Source organism: Schistocerca nitens, chromosome 2 (assembly GCF_023898315.1).
Source record: "Schistocerca nitens isolate TAMUIC-IGC-003100 chromosome 2, iqSchNite1.1, whole genome shotgun sequence".
Lineage (NCBI taxonomy): Eukaryota > Metazoa > Arthropoda > Insecta > Orthoptera > Acrididae > Schistocerca > Schistocerca nitens.
Genome location: NC_064615.1, coordinates 858,249,127 through 858,269,825, shown reverse-complemented (window position 1 = coordinate 858,269,825; position 20,699 = coordinate 858,249,127). Strand labels below are relative to the sequence as shown.

At 43.2% G+C, this 20,699-nt stretch overlaps 1 protein-coding gene across 1 annotated transcript in view; it reads right to left on the bottom strand.

Annotated features, from left to right (window-relative positions):
- LOC126235393 (uncharacterized) overlaps positions 1 to 20,699 on the bottom strand; it is a 491,959-nt gene that overhangs the window by 347,513 nt on the left and 123,747 nt on the right. The window contains exon 2 of the mRNA XM_049944114.1: positions 8,689 to 8,831. Coding sequence (XP_049800071.1) covers positions 8,689 to 8,831 — 143 coding nt within the window. The remainder of the gene's footprint in view (positions 1 to 8,688; positions 8,832 to 20,699) is intronic.

Here is a 20,699-nt window from a genome sequence, read left to right as displayed (position 1 = left end):
GTTAGTCATCTGAGGTGGTGCGGAACCGCAGTTCAATGCCGAAAATAGTCCGACGTCATTCATCAGGAGTCCACGCTTCCCAGTCACAGTACCACCCCAAACGGAGCCACTTGTGTTGTGGTGTTTGTTGTGTTGGCAGAAGAGCCAACACCGTGTTACTAGTGGAGGCCGAAATGCACGCGTTTTAGCTCACGCAGGCTGGCGTGAGGAGGGAAGAATTATACTGACGTGAGGTCTGGAACATGACAAGGAATTAGAATTCAGAAAGCGGACGTAATTAGTTTGATACTTAACTTTAATCCATTAATGATGAACGTCGATCTTGACGGTACATGATTCACAGTATTATCTGGCAGAATACATTCATAGTAACTGAATATGGCACCTTGCTAGGTCGTAGCAAATGACGTAGCTGAAGGCTATGCTAAACTGTTGTCTCTGCAACTGAGAGCGTCTGTAGACAGTGAATTATCTTTAGCAAAGTCGGTTGTACAACTGGGGCGAGTGCTAGGGAGTCTCTCTAGATTAGAACGGCCGTGTGGCGGCGCTCGGTCTGCAATCACTGATAGTGGCGACACGCTGGTCCGACGTATACTAACGGACCGCGGCCGATTTAAAGGCTACCACCTAGCAAGTGTGGTGTCACGCGGTGACACCACAGTGTTAACAACAGCGTACGCATGGGACGATAATTCCCCAGCCAGGCTGCTCATAGTCTCCGAACAATGGTGCTGGATGACACAGAATTTTGCAGGCGCCCCATTATTTATTCTGGGATGGGAGGTGCGGATGCGACGGCGAGTATGCCTATCTTCATGTCCCGATGTAGTCAAACATCAGGCCGTTGTCACGCCCGAAAGCCCCAAAATTCTGGAGATCACGTGATTCGATCAGCCACCCAAATGGAGACCCGCAATGAGGTCCCTTTCAAACTCTGTCAGTTGCTGATAATGCTACGAGGGCAGTTCAATAAGTAATGCAACACATTTTTTTTCTCGGCCAATTTTGGTTGAAAAAACCGGAAATTTCTTGTGGAATATTTTCAAACATTCCCGCTTCGTCTCGTATAGTTTCATTGACTTCCGACAGGTGGCAACGCTGTACGGAGCTGTTAAAATGGCGTCTGTAACGGATGTGCGTTGCAAACAACGGGCAGTGATCTAGTTTCTTTTGGCGGAAAACCAGGGCATCTCAGATATTCATAGGCGCTTGCAGAATGTCTACGGTGATCTGGCAGTGGACAAAAGCACGGTGAGTCGTTGGGCAAAGCGTGTGTCGTCATCGCCGCAAGGTCAAGCAAGACTGTCTGATCTCCCGCGTGCGGACGGCCGTGCACAGCTGTGACTCCTGCAATGGCGGAGCGTGCGAACACACTCGTTCGAGATGATCGACGGATCACCATCAAACAACTCAGTGCTCAACTTGACATTTCTGTTGGTAGTGCTGTCACAATTGTTCACCAGTTGGGATATTCAAAGGTTTGTTCCCGCTGGGTCCCTCGTTGTCTAACCGAACACCATAAAGAGCAAAGGAGAACCATCTGTGCGGAATTGCTTGCTCGTCATGTGGCTGAGGGTGACAATTTACTGTCAAAGATTGTTACAGGCGATGAAACATGGGTTCATCACTTCGAACCTGAAACAAAACGGCAATCAATGGAGTGGCGCCACACCCACTCCCCTACCAAGAAAAAGTTTAAAGCCATATCCTCAGCCGGTAAAGTCATGGTTACAGTCTTCTGGGACGCTGAAGGGGTTATTCTGTTCGATGTCCTTCCCCATGGTCAAACGATCAACTCTGAAGTGCATTGTGCTACTCTTCAGAAATTGAAGAAACGACTTCAGCGTGTTCGTAGGCACAAAAATCAGAACGAACTTCTCCTTCTTCGTGACAACGCAAGACCTCACACAAGTCTTCGCACCCAAGAGGAGCTCACAAAACTTCAGTGGACTGTTCTTCCTCATGCACCCTACAGCCCCGATCTCGCACCGTCGGATTTCCATATGTTTGGCCCAATGAAGGACGCAATCCGTGGGAGGCACTACGCGGATGAGGAAGAAGTTATTGATGCAGTACGACGTTGGCTCCGACATCGACCAGTGGAATGGTACCGTGCAGGCATACAGGCCCTCATTTCAAGGTGGCGTAAGGCCGTAGCATTGAATGGAGATTACGTTGAAAAATAGTGTTGTGTAGCTAAAAGATTGGGGAATAACCTGGTGTATTTCAATGCTGAATAAAACAACCCCTGTTTCAGAAAAAAAAATGTGTTGCATTACTTATTGAACTGCCCTCGTATATTCCATAAGTATTCGACATCTCCGTTCCTTCAGTCATCACTCAAAATTGAACGCTGTTCACACCCCTTATATACCATACACTGAACACAACAAAACTGATGAAACCTAATGACTGTTCTACCTATCACAGAGAATTGCAATTCTAATCATTTACCTACCCGCCGATGGTTTGTAGCCGGCCGTTGTGGCCGAGCGGTTCTAGGCGCTTCAGTCCCAAAGCACGCTGCTGTTACGGTCGCAGGTTCGTATCCTGCCTCGGGCATGGATGTGTGTGATATCCTTAGGTTAGTTAGGTTTAAATAGTTCTAAGTCTAGGGGACTGATGACTTCAGATGTTAAGTCCCATAGCGCTTAGAGCCAACCAGTTTGATGGTTTGTACCTGTACGAAGTTGTATTGATATCTAACCTTGACTTCTGGGTGCTACACGTTTTTATCAGTCTGTGTAGCTCCATTTAAATATTACGAAGTCTTTGTCATCGCTAGTTATGAACGCTTACGTAAGAAAATTTGCCTCATAGGCCACTATAACTTAGCAGAAACCTCACCCCGAGATATTTACTCGTTCCAGATATTTTCGGAGTGGCTTCATCCTGCTTACAATAGAAATGTGGACAATGGCGAGAATAGTGGGGGAAGAGAATAGAAGCAATGAAATGTGTGTTACTGCAGGACAGTAAAAATTAAGTGAACTATTAAATTATGAATGGAAATTTTATTAGGAGCAGGAGGAGATAAAGAAAGGTGTATATGAAGTAACCTTACCGTGTCAAACGTGGGGCAGTTATTGCTATAGGGACTATTTGCAATGGGTCTTGACTCTTGACTGATAGAAGCTCTCAGGCTTATAATAGAACACTGAATTAATGGTAGAGATACCGGACTCTCTTGATATGGATGAAATACGGAACTCTGGAATTTTTCAGATTATTTGAACACTTTGTACTTGCATATGTACTTTGCTTCCTGTTAATAACCTGTGTTTGGCACAAATTTTACAACGAACAAAGAGGTACCGAAAGAAACAGAAACTACACGGGATTGTCCTTGGTGGTTTCGGTATATGGGCATTAGGCAGTGGTCGGAGGTATGTATGGGCATTAGGTCGTGGTCCAAAACATGTACCTGTAGCTAACGTTTCGTCTGCTTATGCCGGAGACATGCTCAGAGGCTATAAGGCCTCAGTTACTATCTAGAGGTTTAAAATAGCTCAACAAGCCGAACCTTTTTGTATGTAACTAAGCAATGGTCGAGTCATACGTCATCTGACGATTACCTAAGGTCAAGGACTCGCGCCGACATAAATTCTGCAGCTAGTATTGTGGAAGAGTTGATGATGTTTGCTTCATTTAGCACTACGGGCCCAAATGTGTCTAAATTTGATGCTTCTTCTTTTCTGTAGAAGTTCATTTTGTGCTTTTGAAGTTGTGTGGCTTTTGTGTACATCCTGACACAGTAATGGTTAGACCTTGATAATACTGTAGTACCGGAAAATCATATTTGGTTGTCCTCTAGTCACAGTAACAGTATGTTACTCCTGACTTATCCTTGATTCTAAATAACGCAAATCGTGTCAATTCTTCTGTAGTGCAAGCCCCGTAACACACATCGGCGTAACTCCGTGAAACTAGGCAGCCAATGAGAAATTCGACTTACTGAGATAGTTTAAGTTTGTAAATAGTAACTGAGTCTTTCTAATCTACTATGATGTTCCCAGGATTGGGAGACACAGAAACGTGCCTTGGACCACGATCTATTGTCCACACAGCAAGAATTGCTAGAGGCGCAAATACCAGCTGTGAAAGCTTACATGACGGAACCTCCGATGATATCCACGGGATTGGGAGATACAGAAACATGCCTTGGACCACGGCGTAATGCCCATGCAACATAAATTCGCAGAGACGTAAATACCAGCTTTGAAAGCCTACATTGTATGACACACACGACAGGTTGTTAAACTCAGAAGATGTAGCGGTTCGCCACTACTGCTACGTTAGAGCTGCAGAGGTGAACAGCACTGGCGGGATAGTCAAGGAATGGAAGATTACAGAGAATGGGGAGAAGATACAGTGATACCTCTTTACGTTACATTAGAATTGTATGGGCCAACTGTTCCAGCTGTTATGTTTGAACCACATGGGACAACTGTCCTAGTTGTTATGTTAGAACTGTTTGGGTCAGCTGTTTTGGCTAAAATGGTAGAACCGAATTGGCCAGATGTTCCAGCTGCTGTGTTAGTGCCGCATGGTCCAGCTTTTTCGGTTTTGTATGTTAGAACCGTATGGGCCAGCTGTTCTGGCTTTTGTTACAGATGTATTGAGAGGGAACAGTTTGTTCCATCTCATTACAATTAGTTTCTTTGTTGCATTATATTGAATATACTTTAAATATTTTTTTTTAGTTTAACTCGAGTGAAGAAGTCGACTACCTGTTTATTTTCATAATTACAAATGGCTCTGAGCACTATACGACTTAACTTCTGAGGTCATCAGTCGCCTAGAACTTAGAACTAATTAAACCTAACTAACCTAAGGACATCACACACATCCATGCCCGAGGCAGGATTCGAACCTGCGACCGTAGCGGTCGCTCGGTTCCAGACTGTAGCACCTAGAACCGCACGGCCACTCCGGCCGGCTCATAATTACATAAATGCACTTCATTTCCTTAATCCCTCTACGTTGCCTTGGGTTAATTAACTTTGGGGTTTGTATTAAGAGTTCGTCTGCTGGTAGTGCCAAGGCAGAAATGTGGTCATCCTGTAGGTCGGTTTGGTGCCAACCTAAGCCTGGAGTAAGGACCGCGATGATGCACCTGTTTGCCAGCGGGTAGTCCGGGTTTGGTAAAAGGTCCCCCTCCCCTCCATGTAAGGGGAACGGCCGTTGAGAGCCGCCATGATAGAGACACTCTTGGGGTAGCGGCTGAACTGAGCGGACGGAATCGAGGGCGATCTCCGTCTCTGCCGCCAATTTCACTGTGGGATGTGGTATTATGTGTTACACTGTTATTAATCCGCTCTTTTTCACGACTGAATTAGTTAGCGTGTCGTTACGGTCATTCATTCATTTTTTGAGAAATTTTGCCTGTACTATTTAAGTTTTCAGTTAGGGTTTCTTTTCCAGAGGTGAGCATGGGTTGGTTGGTTTTGGGGAAGGAGACCAGACAGCGAGGTCATCGTTCTCATCGGATTAGGGAAGGACGGGGAAGGAAGTCGGCCGTGCCCTTTGAAAGGAACCATCCCGGCATTTGCCTGGAGCGATTTAGGGAACTCACGGAAAACCTAAATCAGGATGGCCGGACGCGGGATTGAACCGTCGTCCTCCAGAATGCGAGTCCAGTGTCTAACCATTGCGCCACCTCGGTGAGAATGCGGGTTCGAGTTATCCATTTATAGTGCTGCAATCACTTGGTGCCTTCAGAACACGACAGCAGCAATAGCTCTCACAAAATAGTATAGTTTCACTTTTAGAAGCAGCGTTAAAGTAACCTGGGGCCTCACCCCGCCTAGTTGACTTAACACGTGGTCGTAACGGATGATGAATAATTTAGATGAGATGTCCGCAGCTCGTGGTCGTGCGGTAGCGTTCGCGCTTCCCGCGCCCGGGTTCCCGGGTTCGATTCCCGGCGTGGTCAGGGATTTTCTCTGCCTCGTGATGACTGGGTGTTGTGTGATGTCCTTAGGTTAGTTAGGTTTAAGTAGTTCTAGGGGACTGATGACCATAGCTCAAAGCCATTTGAACCATTTTTTAACAATTTAGATGACGATTCCGTGTGAAACCTGGTAGGAGATGAGTGCATTTTGTGTGAGTTACTTAAGGTTCTAAGCGTGTGACGAATTTTTTAGGCCATCTCATAAATTTTGTTCATGGATCCTTTTAACCTCCATTTGCAAGCAGCACTTTGATATAGCATAGGTTGAGCGTGTGAATAGTTGTATAGAATGGAAAGCAAGAACCAACAGAGGGGTGAGTACGAGGTGCATTCAAGTTCTAAGGCCTCCGATTTTTTTTCTAATTAACTACTCACCCGAAATCGATGAAACTGGCGTTACTTCTCGACGTAATCGCCCTGCAGACGTACACATTTTTCACAACGCTGACGCTATGATTCCATAGCAGCGGCGAAGGCTTCTTTAGGAGTCTGTTTTGACCACTGGAAAATCGCTGAGGCAATAGCAGCACGGCTGGTGAATGTGCGGCCACGGAGAGTGTCTTTCATTGTTGGAAAAAGCCAAAAGTCACTAGGAGCCAGGTAAGGTGAGTAGGGAGCATGAGGAATGACTTCAAAGTTGTTACCACGAAGAAACTGTTGCATAACGTTAGCTCGATGTGCGGGTGCGTTGTCTTGGTGAAACAGCACACGCGCAGCCCTTCCCGGACGTTTTTGTTGCAGTGCAGGAAGGAATTTGTTCTTCAAAACATTTTCGTAGGATGCACCTGTCACCGTAGTGCCCTTTGGAACGCAATGGGTAAGGATTACGCCCTCGCTGTCCCAGAACATGGACACCATCATATTTTTAGCACTGGCGGTTACCTGAAATTTTTTTGGTGGCGGTGAATCTGTGTGCTTCCATTGAGCTGACTGGCGCTTTGTTTCTGGATTGAAAAATGGCATCCACGTCTCATCCATTGTCACAACCGACGAAAAGAAAGTCCCATTCATGCTGTCGTTGCGCGTCAACATTGCTTGGCAACATGCCACACGGGCAGCCATGTGGTCGTCCGTCAGCATTCGTGGCACCCACCTGGATGACACTTTTCGCATTTTCAGGTCGTCATGCAGGATTGTGTGCACAGAACCCACAGAAATGCCAACTCTGGAGACGATCTGTTCAACAGTCATTCGGCGATCCCCCAAAACAATTCTCTCCACTTTCTCGATCATGTCGTCAGACCGGCTTGTGCAAGCCTGAGGTTGTTTCGGTTTGTTGTCACACGATGTTCTGCCTTCATTAAACTGTCGCACCCACGAACGCACTTTCGACACATCCATAACTCCATCAACACATGTCTCCTTCAACTGTCGATGAATTTCAATTGGTTTCACACCACGCAAATTCAGAAAACGAATGATTGCACGCTGTTCAAGTAAGGAAAACGTCGCCATTTTAAGTATTTAAAACAGTTCTCATTCTCGCCGCTGGTGGTAAAATTCCATCTGCCGTGCAGTGCTGCCATCTCTGGGACGTATTGACAATGAACGCGGCCTCATTTTAAAACAATGCGCATGTTTCTATCTCTTTCCAGTCCGGAGAAAACAAATCGGAGGCCTTAGAACTTGAATGCACCTCGTACAAAGAAATTAGCTGTTGGTACCGGTCACCCACGTGGTGTCGAATTGCACTGCCAGCGAGCTACCAGTTCGTTCTTGGAAATTAGTTAAGGTGAGTATGCTTGCGTGTGTTGTTAAGTGTTTATTTGCATGTGCCATATTTCACAGGAGGTTTTATTTTTTTTTTAAGAATTTGCTTTCTTTTGTGTATATGAGAGACGTTTGTGTCTGCTTTGTCCCCCGTTTTCCCGCCAAAAGAATTTTTGTTATTCGGTTCAAGTAGTAATCTTGTGGGCGAATTTCTATCACTGCCCCAGCGGACGGAGCACAAGGGCAGCAACGTAGTTCCATCCTCTTTGCCAGTGCTTAAATAGCAACGAGATGCCTGTTAGTTTAAGCACCTTCAGTGCGAGACAAAACTAGAAGTTATTTGACTTGGCTTTGTTTCCTGCATTTATTAAGTTTGTAAAGTTTCTGGAAATGTAGATAATAAATGTCTTATAAACTCGATGTCATGGATTTAGTGGTCATTACAAAACCGGGTCCTGTGTAGAGAGCAATGTTATCAACAAAGTGGAGTCCTTATAGATCATGTTAGAGCGTGGTATGTACTTAGTTGCCCACTTGGTTCCTTGAGCCCTCCTCCGTGTTATCCGTAGCGCACTTTTAACATAACTAGGCGTCGGGCCGGCCCCCTTAAATTCAATCCTTCCGAGCATTGAGCCAAGCGGGTAAGCACGTGTAATTGAGGCGCATTGGACACACACACGTCCGGCACACTCTAGCATAGATAGAAGGAAAGATAGAAGGAAAGAGAGATACAAAGGTAACGATACATAACCAGACGGAAAACTTTCCATGTGACCCAGCTGGTCTGGCTTTATGGAACAGATGTATGGCCCCGCTGTTCTGGCTATAATGTTAGAACCGTATTGGCCGGATGCTCCGTTTGTCATGTTAGAACTGTATGGTCCAGATTTTCCAGATTTGTACGCTAGAACTGTATGGATCAGCTTTTCTGCCTGTTATGTTATAACTGTATGAGACAGCCGTTCCAGCTGTTATGTTAGAACCGTACGGGCCATCTGCTCTGGCTCAGCGCCCACGACACTGACCTTCCCGGAGAGCTGGCTGGTGATGGCGTCGGCGTCGAGGCTCCTGGATCGGCGCGCCTCCTCGTCGTGCTCCTCCTCCGGGAACGACAGCCGGCGGGACTCTGCAGCAGAGACGCTGCCGCCGCCCGAGGATCCGGGACCACCTGCACAGGCACACCCACACTCGTGTCACTCGTCTGGCGAGGCTTCGGCGCTGCCTATTGACGTACACCAACCGAAATGGAAAGTGCTACACCATCAACATATTGACCAAACGCTACCAAACGTAGTACAATTCCATAAATGTGGAACTTGTCGATTAAAATTTCATCCTCATGTAAGCTTATGTGTTAAAATGCCATTTTACAGATGAAGAATGGTGCGTGTGCTCATGACGACCATTGGGAGTGTGTAACGTTACTGGAACTTCTCAGGCGGAGCAACGAAGCATGTCTATAGGACATGCACGTGCAACTTATCACCACCTGTCCGACTTTGAGAGAGTTCGTGTCATTGTCATGAGTGGTACAGGAGCATCACACCTACAGTGCAATGACTGTAGACGGACGGTGACGAGACGAACACAGGACAACGGTGAGGAGGGAAGAATAGGCACTGATTCATGCAGAAGGATTACTCCACGAGAAGACCGTAAGACTGTTCTACTGTCTCTAATTAATAGACGAATGACGACAACTGAATTTCGGGCACAGATTACAAGCAGAGTGTATCAGCCTGAACCATTGGAAACTGGGTTGAGATCTCTAGCTACAGTACCACAGATAAGAGAGGCTTGTATAGTGTAGGTCCACAGTCAACTGGGACACTGAGTGGGATTCCGTTCGGCGATGGGTCTCGCTACGGTCTATGGCGGTCAGGTTGATGCCAACGTGCTCGTAGGCGATCTGGTAGAAGACCACAGGAAACAGCCTCTCCAACTTCCAAAAAATGGCGTGGTGTGAAATTAATTATGACAACAGCTGATTTGGTAACTCTTAAACGGTGCCGCGTGTGGAGCACAAATGGTAAATGCTGATGTTATAGCCTATACGATAATACTGGAATGTTATAGCCTTCACGACCAGGGAACCAAACGGCACATTCCAGTAGGATAATACAAGATACCGCACTGTACTTCTCATCACACATGCACTTGAGGATTGAACGACTCCTCTGGTAGCCTGCCCAGTCTCCAGGATTTATCGCCCAAAGAGCATGTTTGGAATGTGGCAGGAAAATTAAACTACTTATGAACTGACACAGAATGTGTTTCAGGTACAGCAATAAACTCCTGAAGATGACATTGGTAGGCTGTTAGCTACCTTCCATGCCACAATGAAGACAATAGCATATTCGTGCTTGTGAGGTCACATCTCACACTGATATGGACTTCAGATTCGAATGGAATGAATTTATAACCACCTAATATACGTAGTCAAAGCTGTTAGATAGAACTGCTGAGATAAGCGTGGTTAGGGGTCAACGCCTGAAGTGACACAGATATTATTTTTTGAGGACCAGAGTGGCGGTGACAAACAGATCCTCTTTTGTCTAAGTTCCTTTACAACCAGGAAAATGAGGGAGGATAGAAAAGACGGAAGAACAAAAGGGTAGCGTCTTTCTCTAGTAATCAAAACTTCCTCGGTCCGAGTTCGAAACTCGCGATTTTTTTAAATTTAGAATAAAAATTATCATCTATAAAAATCAACAGCAATAGCAGCCGAAGACTTCCGGCGTAAAGAGTCACCCTCATTCTGACAATGGGCTTGTCAAAGAGGGCGGAGGAGGGGACAGAGTTTCAGGGCAGTCTCTGTCCACTTGGGGAGGGAAACTGCTCTTAAATGGCGGAAGAATCAGCAATGATCAACGCCATGAAGATGCAGAAGGCAATGGAAAACATTGCATTAAAGTTACGTAATGTGTATCCACGGGACATGTGGCCTGTAACTGAAAAAGTGTCGTGATCATCTTTGGATTGGCAACAGATTCAGGACTTGTCCCCTATTCGGATCTGTGGGAGAGGGCTACCAGAGGGGAGGTAACCATGAGAAAAAGACTGAATAACCAGTGAAACGGTAACGTTCTACGGGTCGAAGCGTAGAGTGTCAGAAGTTTGAACATTGTAAGGAAGATCAAAAACTTGGAAAGGGAAATGCTAAAGCTCAATCTAGATTGAGTGGGCGTCAGTTAAGTGTAAAGGAAAGAAGACAAAGATTTCTGGTCAGATGAGTGTAAGGTAATATCAGCAGCAGCAGAAAATGGCATAATGAGAGAAGGATTTGTTATGTATAGGGAGGTAGGAGAGAGAGTGAGTTACTGTGAACAGTTGAGTGATAGGGTTTTTCTCATCAAAATCGACAGCAGTCCAACACCGACAACAATAGTTCAGGTACACATAACAACGTCGCAAGCAGAAGGTGAAGAGGTAGATGAAGAATATGAGGATACTGAACAGTTAATTCAGTACGTAAAAGGAGATGAAAACCTTATAGTCATAGGCGATTGAGTTGTGGTTGCAGGGGAAGGAAAAGAAGAAAGGCTCATGGGGGACTATGGGCTTGGTAGTAGAAACGAGAGAGAAGAAAGACAATCAGTTCTGCAATAAATTTCCGCTAGTAGCAGCGAATGCTCTGTTCAAGAATCACAAGAGGGGGAAGTATACTTAGAAAAGTTCAGGATATGCGGGAAAATTGTAGTTAGATTACATCACGGTCAGGAAGAGATTCTGAAATCAAATACTGGATTGTAAGCCATAACCAGGAGGAGATATAGATTCAGATCACAATTTAATAATGATGAAGAGTAGGCTGAAGTTTAAGAGACTAATCAGGAAGAAACAATGTGCAAAGAAGTGGGATACGACAATACTACGGAATGAAGAGATACATTTGAAGTTCTCTGAGGCTATAGATACTGCGATAATGAATAGCTCAATAGGCAGATCAGTTGAAGAGGAATGAACATCTCCAAAAAGGGCAGTCACAGATGTGGTGCGCTGCCTGCTCGTCGCTTATAGGGTGTCTAAAGGATGCTGCTTCCTCGAATAGCTGTGCAACTATTCAAGCAAATCACTTTAATAGTTTTTATTACAATACTTAACTTTGAATTTACAACGGTGTCGCAAGCGGTGGGCGACCTTCGCACCGGCGCTTGTCGATACGCCGGAATAACAGATACTGGAGTGAAAAATATAGGTACATCTACATCTACATCTACATTCATACTCCGCAAGCCACCCAACGGTGTGTGGCGGAGGGCACTTTACGTGCCACTGTCATTACCTCCCTTTCCTGTTCCAGTCGCGTATGGTTCGCGGGAAGAACGACTGTTTGAAACCCTCCGTGCGCGCTCTAATCTCTCTAATTTTACATTCGTGATCTCCTCGGGAGGTGTAAGTAGGGGGAAGCAATATACTCGATACCTCATCCAAAAACGCACCCTCTCGAAACCTGGCGAGCAAGCTACACCGCGATGCAGAGCGCCTCTCTTGCAGAGTCTGCCACTTGAGTTTATTAAACATCTCCGTAACGCTATCACGGTTACCAAATAACCCTGTGACGAAACGCGCCGCTCTTCTTTGGATCTTCTCTATCTCCTCCGTCAACCCGATCTGGTACGGATCCCACACTGATGAGCAATACTCAAGTATAGGTCGAACGAGTGTTTTGTAAGCCACCTCCACCACAAGGAAGGTAACTGCGGGGAAACCGTGGTAAACAGAAGAAATGATCGTACTTCAGCTGATCGACGGAAGAAGAAAGTACAATAATATTCAGGAAAATCCAGGAATACAGAACTCAAGCCACTTAGAAATGAAATAAGTAGGAAGTGCAGGCAAGTTAAGGCGAAATGGCTGCATGAAAAAGTGAAGAAATCGAAAGAGAACAGATTGTCGGAAGGACGGACTCAGAATACAGATAGGTCAAAAGAAGCTTCGGTGAAATTAAAAGCAGGTTCGAATCCAGCCTCGGGCATGGATGTGTGTGATGTCCTTAGGTTAGTTAGATTTAAGTAGTTCTAAGTTCTAGGTGGCTGATGACCTCAGAAGTTAAGTCCCATAGTGCTCAGAACCATTTGAACCATTTTTGAAATTAAAAGCAAGAAAGGTACCATTAAGAATGTAATGGGATTCCCACTGTTAAATGCAGAGCAGAGAGCTGATAGGTGGAGGCCTCTATGGGAAGGGGTGGGGGTTGGAATTGTCCGATGACGTAGTAGAAGAAAGAACATGAGTCAATAGGGAAGAGATACGGGATCCGGTATTAGAATTTAAAAGAGATTTGGTGGACATAAGATCAAGTAAGTCAGTAGGGATTGATAACGTTCCATCGCAATCATTGCGAGAAGTGGTAACAAAACGACTATTTACTTTGGTGTGTACAATGTATGAGGCTGGGGGTATACCATCAGACTTTCGAAAAACATCATTCATACAATTCGGAAGACAGCAAGAGCCGACAAGTGAGAGAATTATCGCTCAATCAGCTTAACACCACATGTATCTAGTTGTTGATAAGAATAATATACAGAAGAATTAAAAAATAAAGTTAAAGATATGTTAGTTGATGATCAGTTTGGCCTTAGGATATCGTTGATAATGAAAGCAAGACTGAAGAAATATCAAGACACGTTCATAGGTTTTGTCGACCTGGAAAAAGCGTTCGACACTGTCAAATGTTACAAGATGATTGAAATTTTAAGAAAATTAGCTGTAAGCTATAGGGCAAGACGGGTACTATATAATATGAACAAGAACCAAGAGGGAACAACATGAGTGGGAGACCAAGAACGAAGTGCTCGTATTAAAAAATGTTATAAGACACGAGCCTACTTTTGAATCTATACATTGAAGAAGCAATGATGGAAATAAAAGAAAGATTGAAGAGTGGAATTAAAATTCAACGTGAAAGGATATCAGTGATAAGATTTGCTCGTGGATTACTATCTTCAGTGAAAGCAAAGAAGAACTACTGTTGAATGGAATGAACAGTCTAATGGGTAGAGAATATGGATTGAGAAGAAATCGAAGAAAAAATGTTTTTTTTTTCTTTGCTATGAGAAATCTTCGAGAAATTTCAATCTCCAAGTTTCTCCTCCGAATGCGAAAATATTTTGCTGACTTCCACTTACACAGGGAGAAATGGTCGTTACAATAAAATAAGAGAAATTCAGCACTCGCACAGAAAGATTTAGACGTTCCTTGTCCCACGTGATATACGAGAGTGCAACAGCCAAGAAATAGTCTGTAAGTGGTTGCATAAACTCTCTGCAACACTGAGATGTAAACTGCAGAATAATGATGTAGATGTAGATAAGTCTTGATATTTGCGGCATTCCTTAGATAGGAAAAATGTATTTCAACGTTCATTTCTCTATACTGCTCCTTCCGTCTCTTGTCTCTATAACGACTACGACGTTACACACAGCACAATTCTATAGTTTTGGTTTTCTACATTTTTAGGTACAACTTTCGATATCTTTCTCTTGAGATAAGCCGTGTTGTACATCAGACGTGGGTATAAGTGGTTTTCAACCAACGTCCAACTACTAAGACCATAACTGGCGTTCTGGTATGTACACGGCTGTAACAGCGTTAATAATGTTGGTGGTGGTGTCATTCTCCTATCTGACGCTTTCAAGTTTATTTGCGAGACTACTGAAGGCTAAGCTCGATAGTCTGGAAAAAGTCGTACAGTCACTGTCTATACGGATATGTAAACTTCTGGTACTTGATATACACTGCGGATATTAAATCTGAAGGCAATATCGAAGGCAAAAACAAACAAGTTTAATGCATCCGTCAGTTTTTTCTGGCAACTAGCCTGAGTAATTGTTTAATAACTGGCCGAAATTGTACCGCTACAGACATTGACCCCCACCTCTGCAAAAACACGTACGCAGGGACCAGATGAAATTTTTATGGTAAAATTGTTGCTAGAGGAAAGTTACTGAATGCAGACACATGGTGGCACACACACACACACACGCACAAACACAAACACACACATGTTAGAGAGAAAGGGGGGGGGGCAGAGAGGAAGATAACGTGAAAGAAAAATTTATCACAACAACACATGGCGTTAATATTTATTTCGTAGTTATATGCATTGTGGTTGATGTAAACACATCTACGGATCTAAGTTTGGGAAGAAGGCCCGCCTCACAAGTATGATTATAAAAATAATCATGTAACATTGTATTGGAAAGCACGGGCTCCTAGCTTCCTTAAAAATGACATAAGCGAAAAGCGATGCACATATAACGTTTCATCGTTTTCAGAAATCTGTTGTTCACGCTGATGTTAGCTGACTGTTTTACATCATCATCTCCAGCAGGCACAGTTATTCGACTGCAAAATAGGCTTATTTTGTAATGCTTTCATCACCAAATTAACAATTACACACAGACGAAATTTGTTTCAAAAATGGTTCAAATGGCTCTAAGCACCATGGGACATAACATCTGAGGTCATCAGTTCCCTAGACTTAGAATTACTTAAACCTAACTAACCTAAGGTCATCACTCACATCCATGCCCGAGGCAGGATTCGAATCTGCAACCGTAGCAGCAGCGCGGTTCCGGACTGAAGCATCTAGAACCGCTCGGTCACAGCGGCCGACAGTATTGTTTCCAATTCATGCTATGATCAGTATGCAGTCCCAGGAAATGTTTAAGAATCAGTGCTTCATATTTAGTTTCCCGCGTGTCCTGTTGATAATCATGATGAACATATTTTATCTTCTACGGAGCTAAATGAACTTTTCTTATCTAGGTTAGGTAACAAACCATCTAGCAAGAACAAATTAATGACACTTTTTAATATTTCATTTATTGATCGCTCTGTTGCGGCAACTCTGTTGTTTTTGATTGTAACACTTGCATCACGTTTTATCAGAGTAAGATTGGAGGTCATTTATACATGGAACAAACAAGGATGGTCCTAGAACTGAACCTCGTGGTACATCAGTGTTAATATGTCCCTCTCTCAAAAGAAAATTCATCGTGAGTGCTGCATGACTTACGTGACATTTTCCTTCCTTTGATTACTATCAAGTAAATATGAATGAACCACTTATTCATTACGATGCAAAATCCAAAAGATTTAAGCTCTTGAAAAAATGTTATGATTTGCTAGGTCAAATAAGTAGGTCATAAAAATCCCTTTATGAGAAATATTTTTGTACGTTGTCGGTGAAGTTCTGAAGTGCATGTTCAGTGGAGACGCCCCTTCTGGAATCCAAATGATGAATGTCAGTTACCAACTATTCTAGTCGCTTTGAAAGTGTGGTTCTTAACGTTCTTCCATTTGTTTGTAGGAGCTTAAGTGAACTAGAAGCAAACTGTACAGTGCCATCCGTCAAATGAAGATGGTTCAGATATATTCCAGTAGCACACATTCCTTCTTCATTTCCCTCGTTTACTGATCTGGAAACGACCTCTAGGGCCGCTGAAAATAGTTTTGGTGATATGGAATCTCGTTAGTAATTTCTCGATCAATCCTGAATTTTCCACTATCTCAATGAACTCTGACGCAAGCTGCAGCATTGAAGCAAAGACGGGGAATTAAGGTTTAATGTTCCGTCGAAGACTATGTCGCTAGTAACGGATCAGCAGCTAGATTTAAAGAGAGATGGGGAAGGAAATGGGATATATCCTTTTCAAAGGAAACAACCACGTATTTTACTTAAGAGATTAAGAGAAACTACGTAAAACCTAAATCTTGATGTCGGTGGAGATTTGAAGAGCCGTTCTCCTGAACTACGTAAAACCTAAATCTGAATGTCGGGGTGGTGATTTGAACCACCTTACTCTTAAACTAAAAAGTGTCTAACTGCTGTATCATTGGCTCAGTTCTAAACATCTGATGTGTGTATTCTTCAGTAGGCTAATATATGTTGAGTCGATTGCCTTGTTGTTCAGGTGACGTTAATATAGATTTCTCTATTCAGTATCTGTGGAACGCAGGTAAAGTGGGAATTCATACTCATTCCGCCGTTGCGAATGGTCCTTCGTGTGTAAGCGGCTCGGCGGGAAGAATATACAGGAAGGCAGACAAAAGGAAGTTTGGCTAACGACCGTGGACTTAACTACCTACCTCAAGCATCAACGGTCGCTCCTCATTCCTCTATGACTCTGCCATTTGTCGAAATGCTGAAATGATTCAATACAAAAGTTCGACATAGAGGGAATGGATGCTTGCTACTATACCAGTTAAAATAATGTCAACCTTATTCTGGAAGTAGTCCTTAACGGGCTCCACTGTTCACGTGCTAACTCCTACATAAATCGTAATCACTTTCACAGTCACACTATCCAAATCTACCCATCGCTTTCTCCTGAAATTTATCAAGTTACTCCTATTGAGATAATCACTTCGTTTCTAAATATCTCAATGATATGTTCACGGTCAGCGTATAATACAAATTACGGTATTTTCAAAGTTAATTCTTATAATATAGCTCACTGTTTCAACAAGTGGCTCAATCAACGCGGCGCGACAGATGTGTAAGAATGCAACTTATAACACGCTTGAATTGTCCCCTGAATTGTATCGTTGCACTCTTACGCAGCACATAGAGTTGGAAATAGCGTACAGGCTCCTAAATTGTATGAATGCAATAGAATTCGTTCCTCTTGCGCAAACTGTGTTTTAGGGAGGTCAGCTTCAACTTGTGTTTCTTGGAGACATATTTTCAGCTATAAAGTCTGTGTGTTGAAGAACAAATCGTCGGAAGACATAATTGATTTTGAGGTAGCTGCTATCAAACTATGTGTGTAAATGGCGAAGGGAATTGCTGTTATAAGTTAAATGGCAACAAAATGTTTTATTTATGCGAGAAAACTCATGAAATAATCTTAGTTTTCAGACGGTCATAAACCTGTATTCGTCGTGGTTCATTTGTAGAAAAACTGACAAAGAGAAAATGGCGACGTTGCCTACAATGTACCGCTATAGCTTTACGATATTTTACCGGCACAATTTGAGAAACTTACTCGTGTAGTGAGCTTTAAGAAATGTTTTTATCATAATTAATAGAACACAATGCTTATAAACGATGTAGTGAAACGTCTAATGTGTTCTTTATTCTAAACAGTTACTTAAATACGGTAATTATTTTGTATTACAGTATGCTATAGGAAGTCTTTGTTGAAAGTGGAGCACAGATAAATTGTATTTAGCTGTAACAGTATATCTTAATGTGGTATTATGGGTTAAATGAATGTGAACACACATAAAATGTGCCTAAGCGAACAATTAACAGACATACTGAAAATAAAAACTACAAAGCAAATTGAGATAAAAAAATTGTATTCGAACTAAAATATATTTTAATGAGCCGAAAAGAATTTCGAAGTGCATGTTCCTCTTTCAAAGAGCTGATGTTCAGTTTCAACATGTCAGACAAAAGAAAACTCGCGTTCGGCATTGCGGCAGAAAACTGATTGTCTCCTTATTACAATGCAGTAGAAGCCATTGCTGGCAAAACCTGGGCTGAAGACGTATAATCCAAGGGATATCGCGAAATCCGAAGGAAATTATGAAAGCACCAAACAAAAACAAAGCTTCCAAGGCCTAGACAAAGAGCCTTTCAGCTGAAGACCAGTCCACGCCAAAAAAAGAGAAAGCTCACCGAATCAAAATAGAAGAAATCTTGAACTACAGCTCCCCCTCTCAAAAGGAAATGTTTTCGAGACTCTACTGGAAAGGCACCACAGAAACTCATTCGTCAAACAGAGAAATAAAGACCGAGTTGTTAGAGAAGGATTAAATAGAGAAAATGATCAGATGAATGAATCGCAAAATGTGGGTTCATGCAAGGTGTGCAGGGTCGGGAAAGGAGTGAAAAAGCTAAACTGCAATGCCTGCAAATAGTGATGTAACAACTAAAATATAGAACAGTCCTTCAAACTTAGACTGGTATATATCTTAACACTTATGGACATAGATTATAAAGGCGGTACAACTCGTGCACCCATTGCTACAAATTAAAAAACCGGATTGCTAATTTGTGCCATTTGCAGATGTTTAGAAAATTAAGTGTAGTGTGTTTCTTTTTCTCAGAATTTCCACTTAAACCAGATACCAAAATCAACATTCTGCAGTTGAGGATGGAATTGTTAAATAAATTCGTAACTTACTGTTTACGCTACGATAAAATCTCAAAAGTGCTACAAGAGTGACGACAGCTCGAAAACCACAATATATCCAGATATGTGACAGTTGATGCAGTCTCTCTCCAGGTTTCGAACTGTAATACGCACCGTGGCGTAGCTGCATTAGGACGCATGCGTGTCAGAGCATGTAAACAAATCATCCTCTCCGTGTAGCCACATAGCATTAGTTTGTGCCTGCAGATATGCCTGTAGTTTTCACCCAGTCGCCATCTGAAATCGCTGAGAAAGTACTTGTAAACAACCATGTATTAGATGTTGTGGTCTTGTATTTGTTTTGGGAGTAGCTGTTCTGTCCACAGTCCGACCCATATGCAACCAAGGGGCCTCTAGTTGTAAATACCGCCTCAGGGGAACCCACAAAACCAGGGGCTAAACTACAAAAATGTAATCCTGATTGACTAATCAGAAGCAGTCGAATGTAATACCTTACCATTTCAATCACATACGAGGAAAATTCACAAAAGTCAAGGAATAATTCACCTTCCCAAATAAGTATAATATAAATCGTAAAATAATCACTAATTCAGTTATCATAAGGAAATTCACCAGAACCTGACTGAAAGATCCTACGGTAAGAAATTACTGAGTTCATCCAGTACTGTTTAAACTACTAAATTACGTACACAAGCAAGTAATAATCGCACGTTTATATTTCCACGTAAGCCATACAAATGCGCCGTCAAATCCCTGACTACTTAATCACAATCAAAATTCAACTAAAGAAAATCTCGGCGCTGTTCAGTCATTACAGGAATAATGACATAACAGAACTATCTCTTTATTTTTTTTGTGTTTTATATTCATTTCCGCCGCAGCCGTCAATAATTTTCTCTTTGGCGTCAGTAGCATCCTTGACGGGTTCCTCGACCGGGCCGTCGGTTATACGCCGCCAATGGCCAGGTACTTAGTCCCATACTATAAGCTGACAGCGTTGGTTCACAAGTTTCCCACCACTCTGTAAAATACTGCATACCGTTAAAACAAGGAAGTTTCCCCTCTTCGACCTCGTCTCTGTACTGGATTGCTCATTTGCCACTTACATTATTCAACAAATCCCTTCACTAGAATGTTACGTGAAATGTAATAACGCGTCGGTGATAAGTGGATCGCCGACCGTAGTGGCCGAGCGGTTCTAGGCGCTGCAATCTGGAACTGCGCGACCGCTACGGTCGCAGGTTCGAATCCTACCTCGGGCATGGATGTGTGTGATGTCCTTAGGTTAGTTATGTTTAATTAGTTCTAAGTTCTAGGGGACTGATGACCTCAGAAGTTAAGTCCCATAGCGCTTAGAGCCATTTGAACCATTTTGATAAGTGGATCGCCGGCCGGTGTGACCGAGCGGTTCTAGGCGCTTTATTTTGGAACCGCGCGACCGCTACGGTCGCAGGTTCGAATCCTGCCGCGGGCATGGATGTGCGTAATGTCCTTAAGTTAGTTAGGGAGACTGATGACCTCAGCAGTTAAGTCCCATAGTGCTCAGAGCCATTTGAACCAATTTTATAATAAGTGGATCCTTACAACATGATAGTAAATAATGTTGATCCTACCTTATAAAATGTTAGGGCTGGATGACAGAGTCCAGAACTGGTTTCTTCTTTTTGCATTATTCCTAAAACACTGTCAGTTTAGATGTTCAATCTGGGTGGAAGTTTTTGTCCTCACTTAAACAGAAACACTTTTTATTGAGTAGAGCTGGGAATGTATGATGCACATTGGTGTTTTCATCACCTTTTTGCGCTTTGAAGTGTATTCTCACTTTGCACTCCTGCCCCACCCAGCAGTTCACGCCAGCACAGCTCACATGCTTCTGGCGAGCCCGGCGTTGCGCTTATCTTCCAATCGCCGAAGACAGTCCC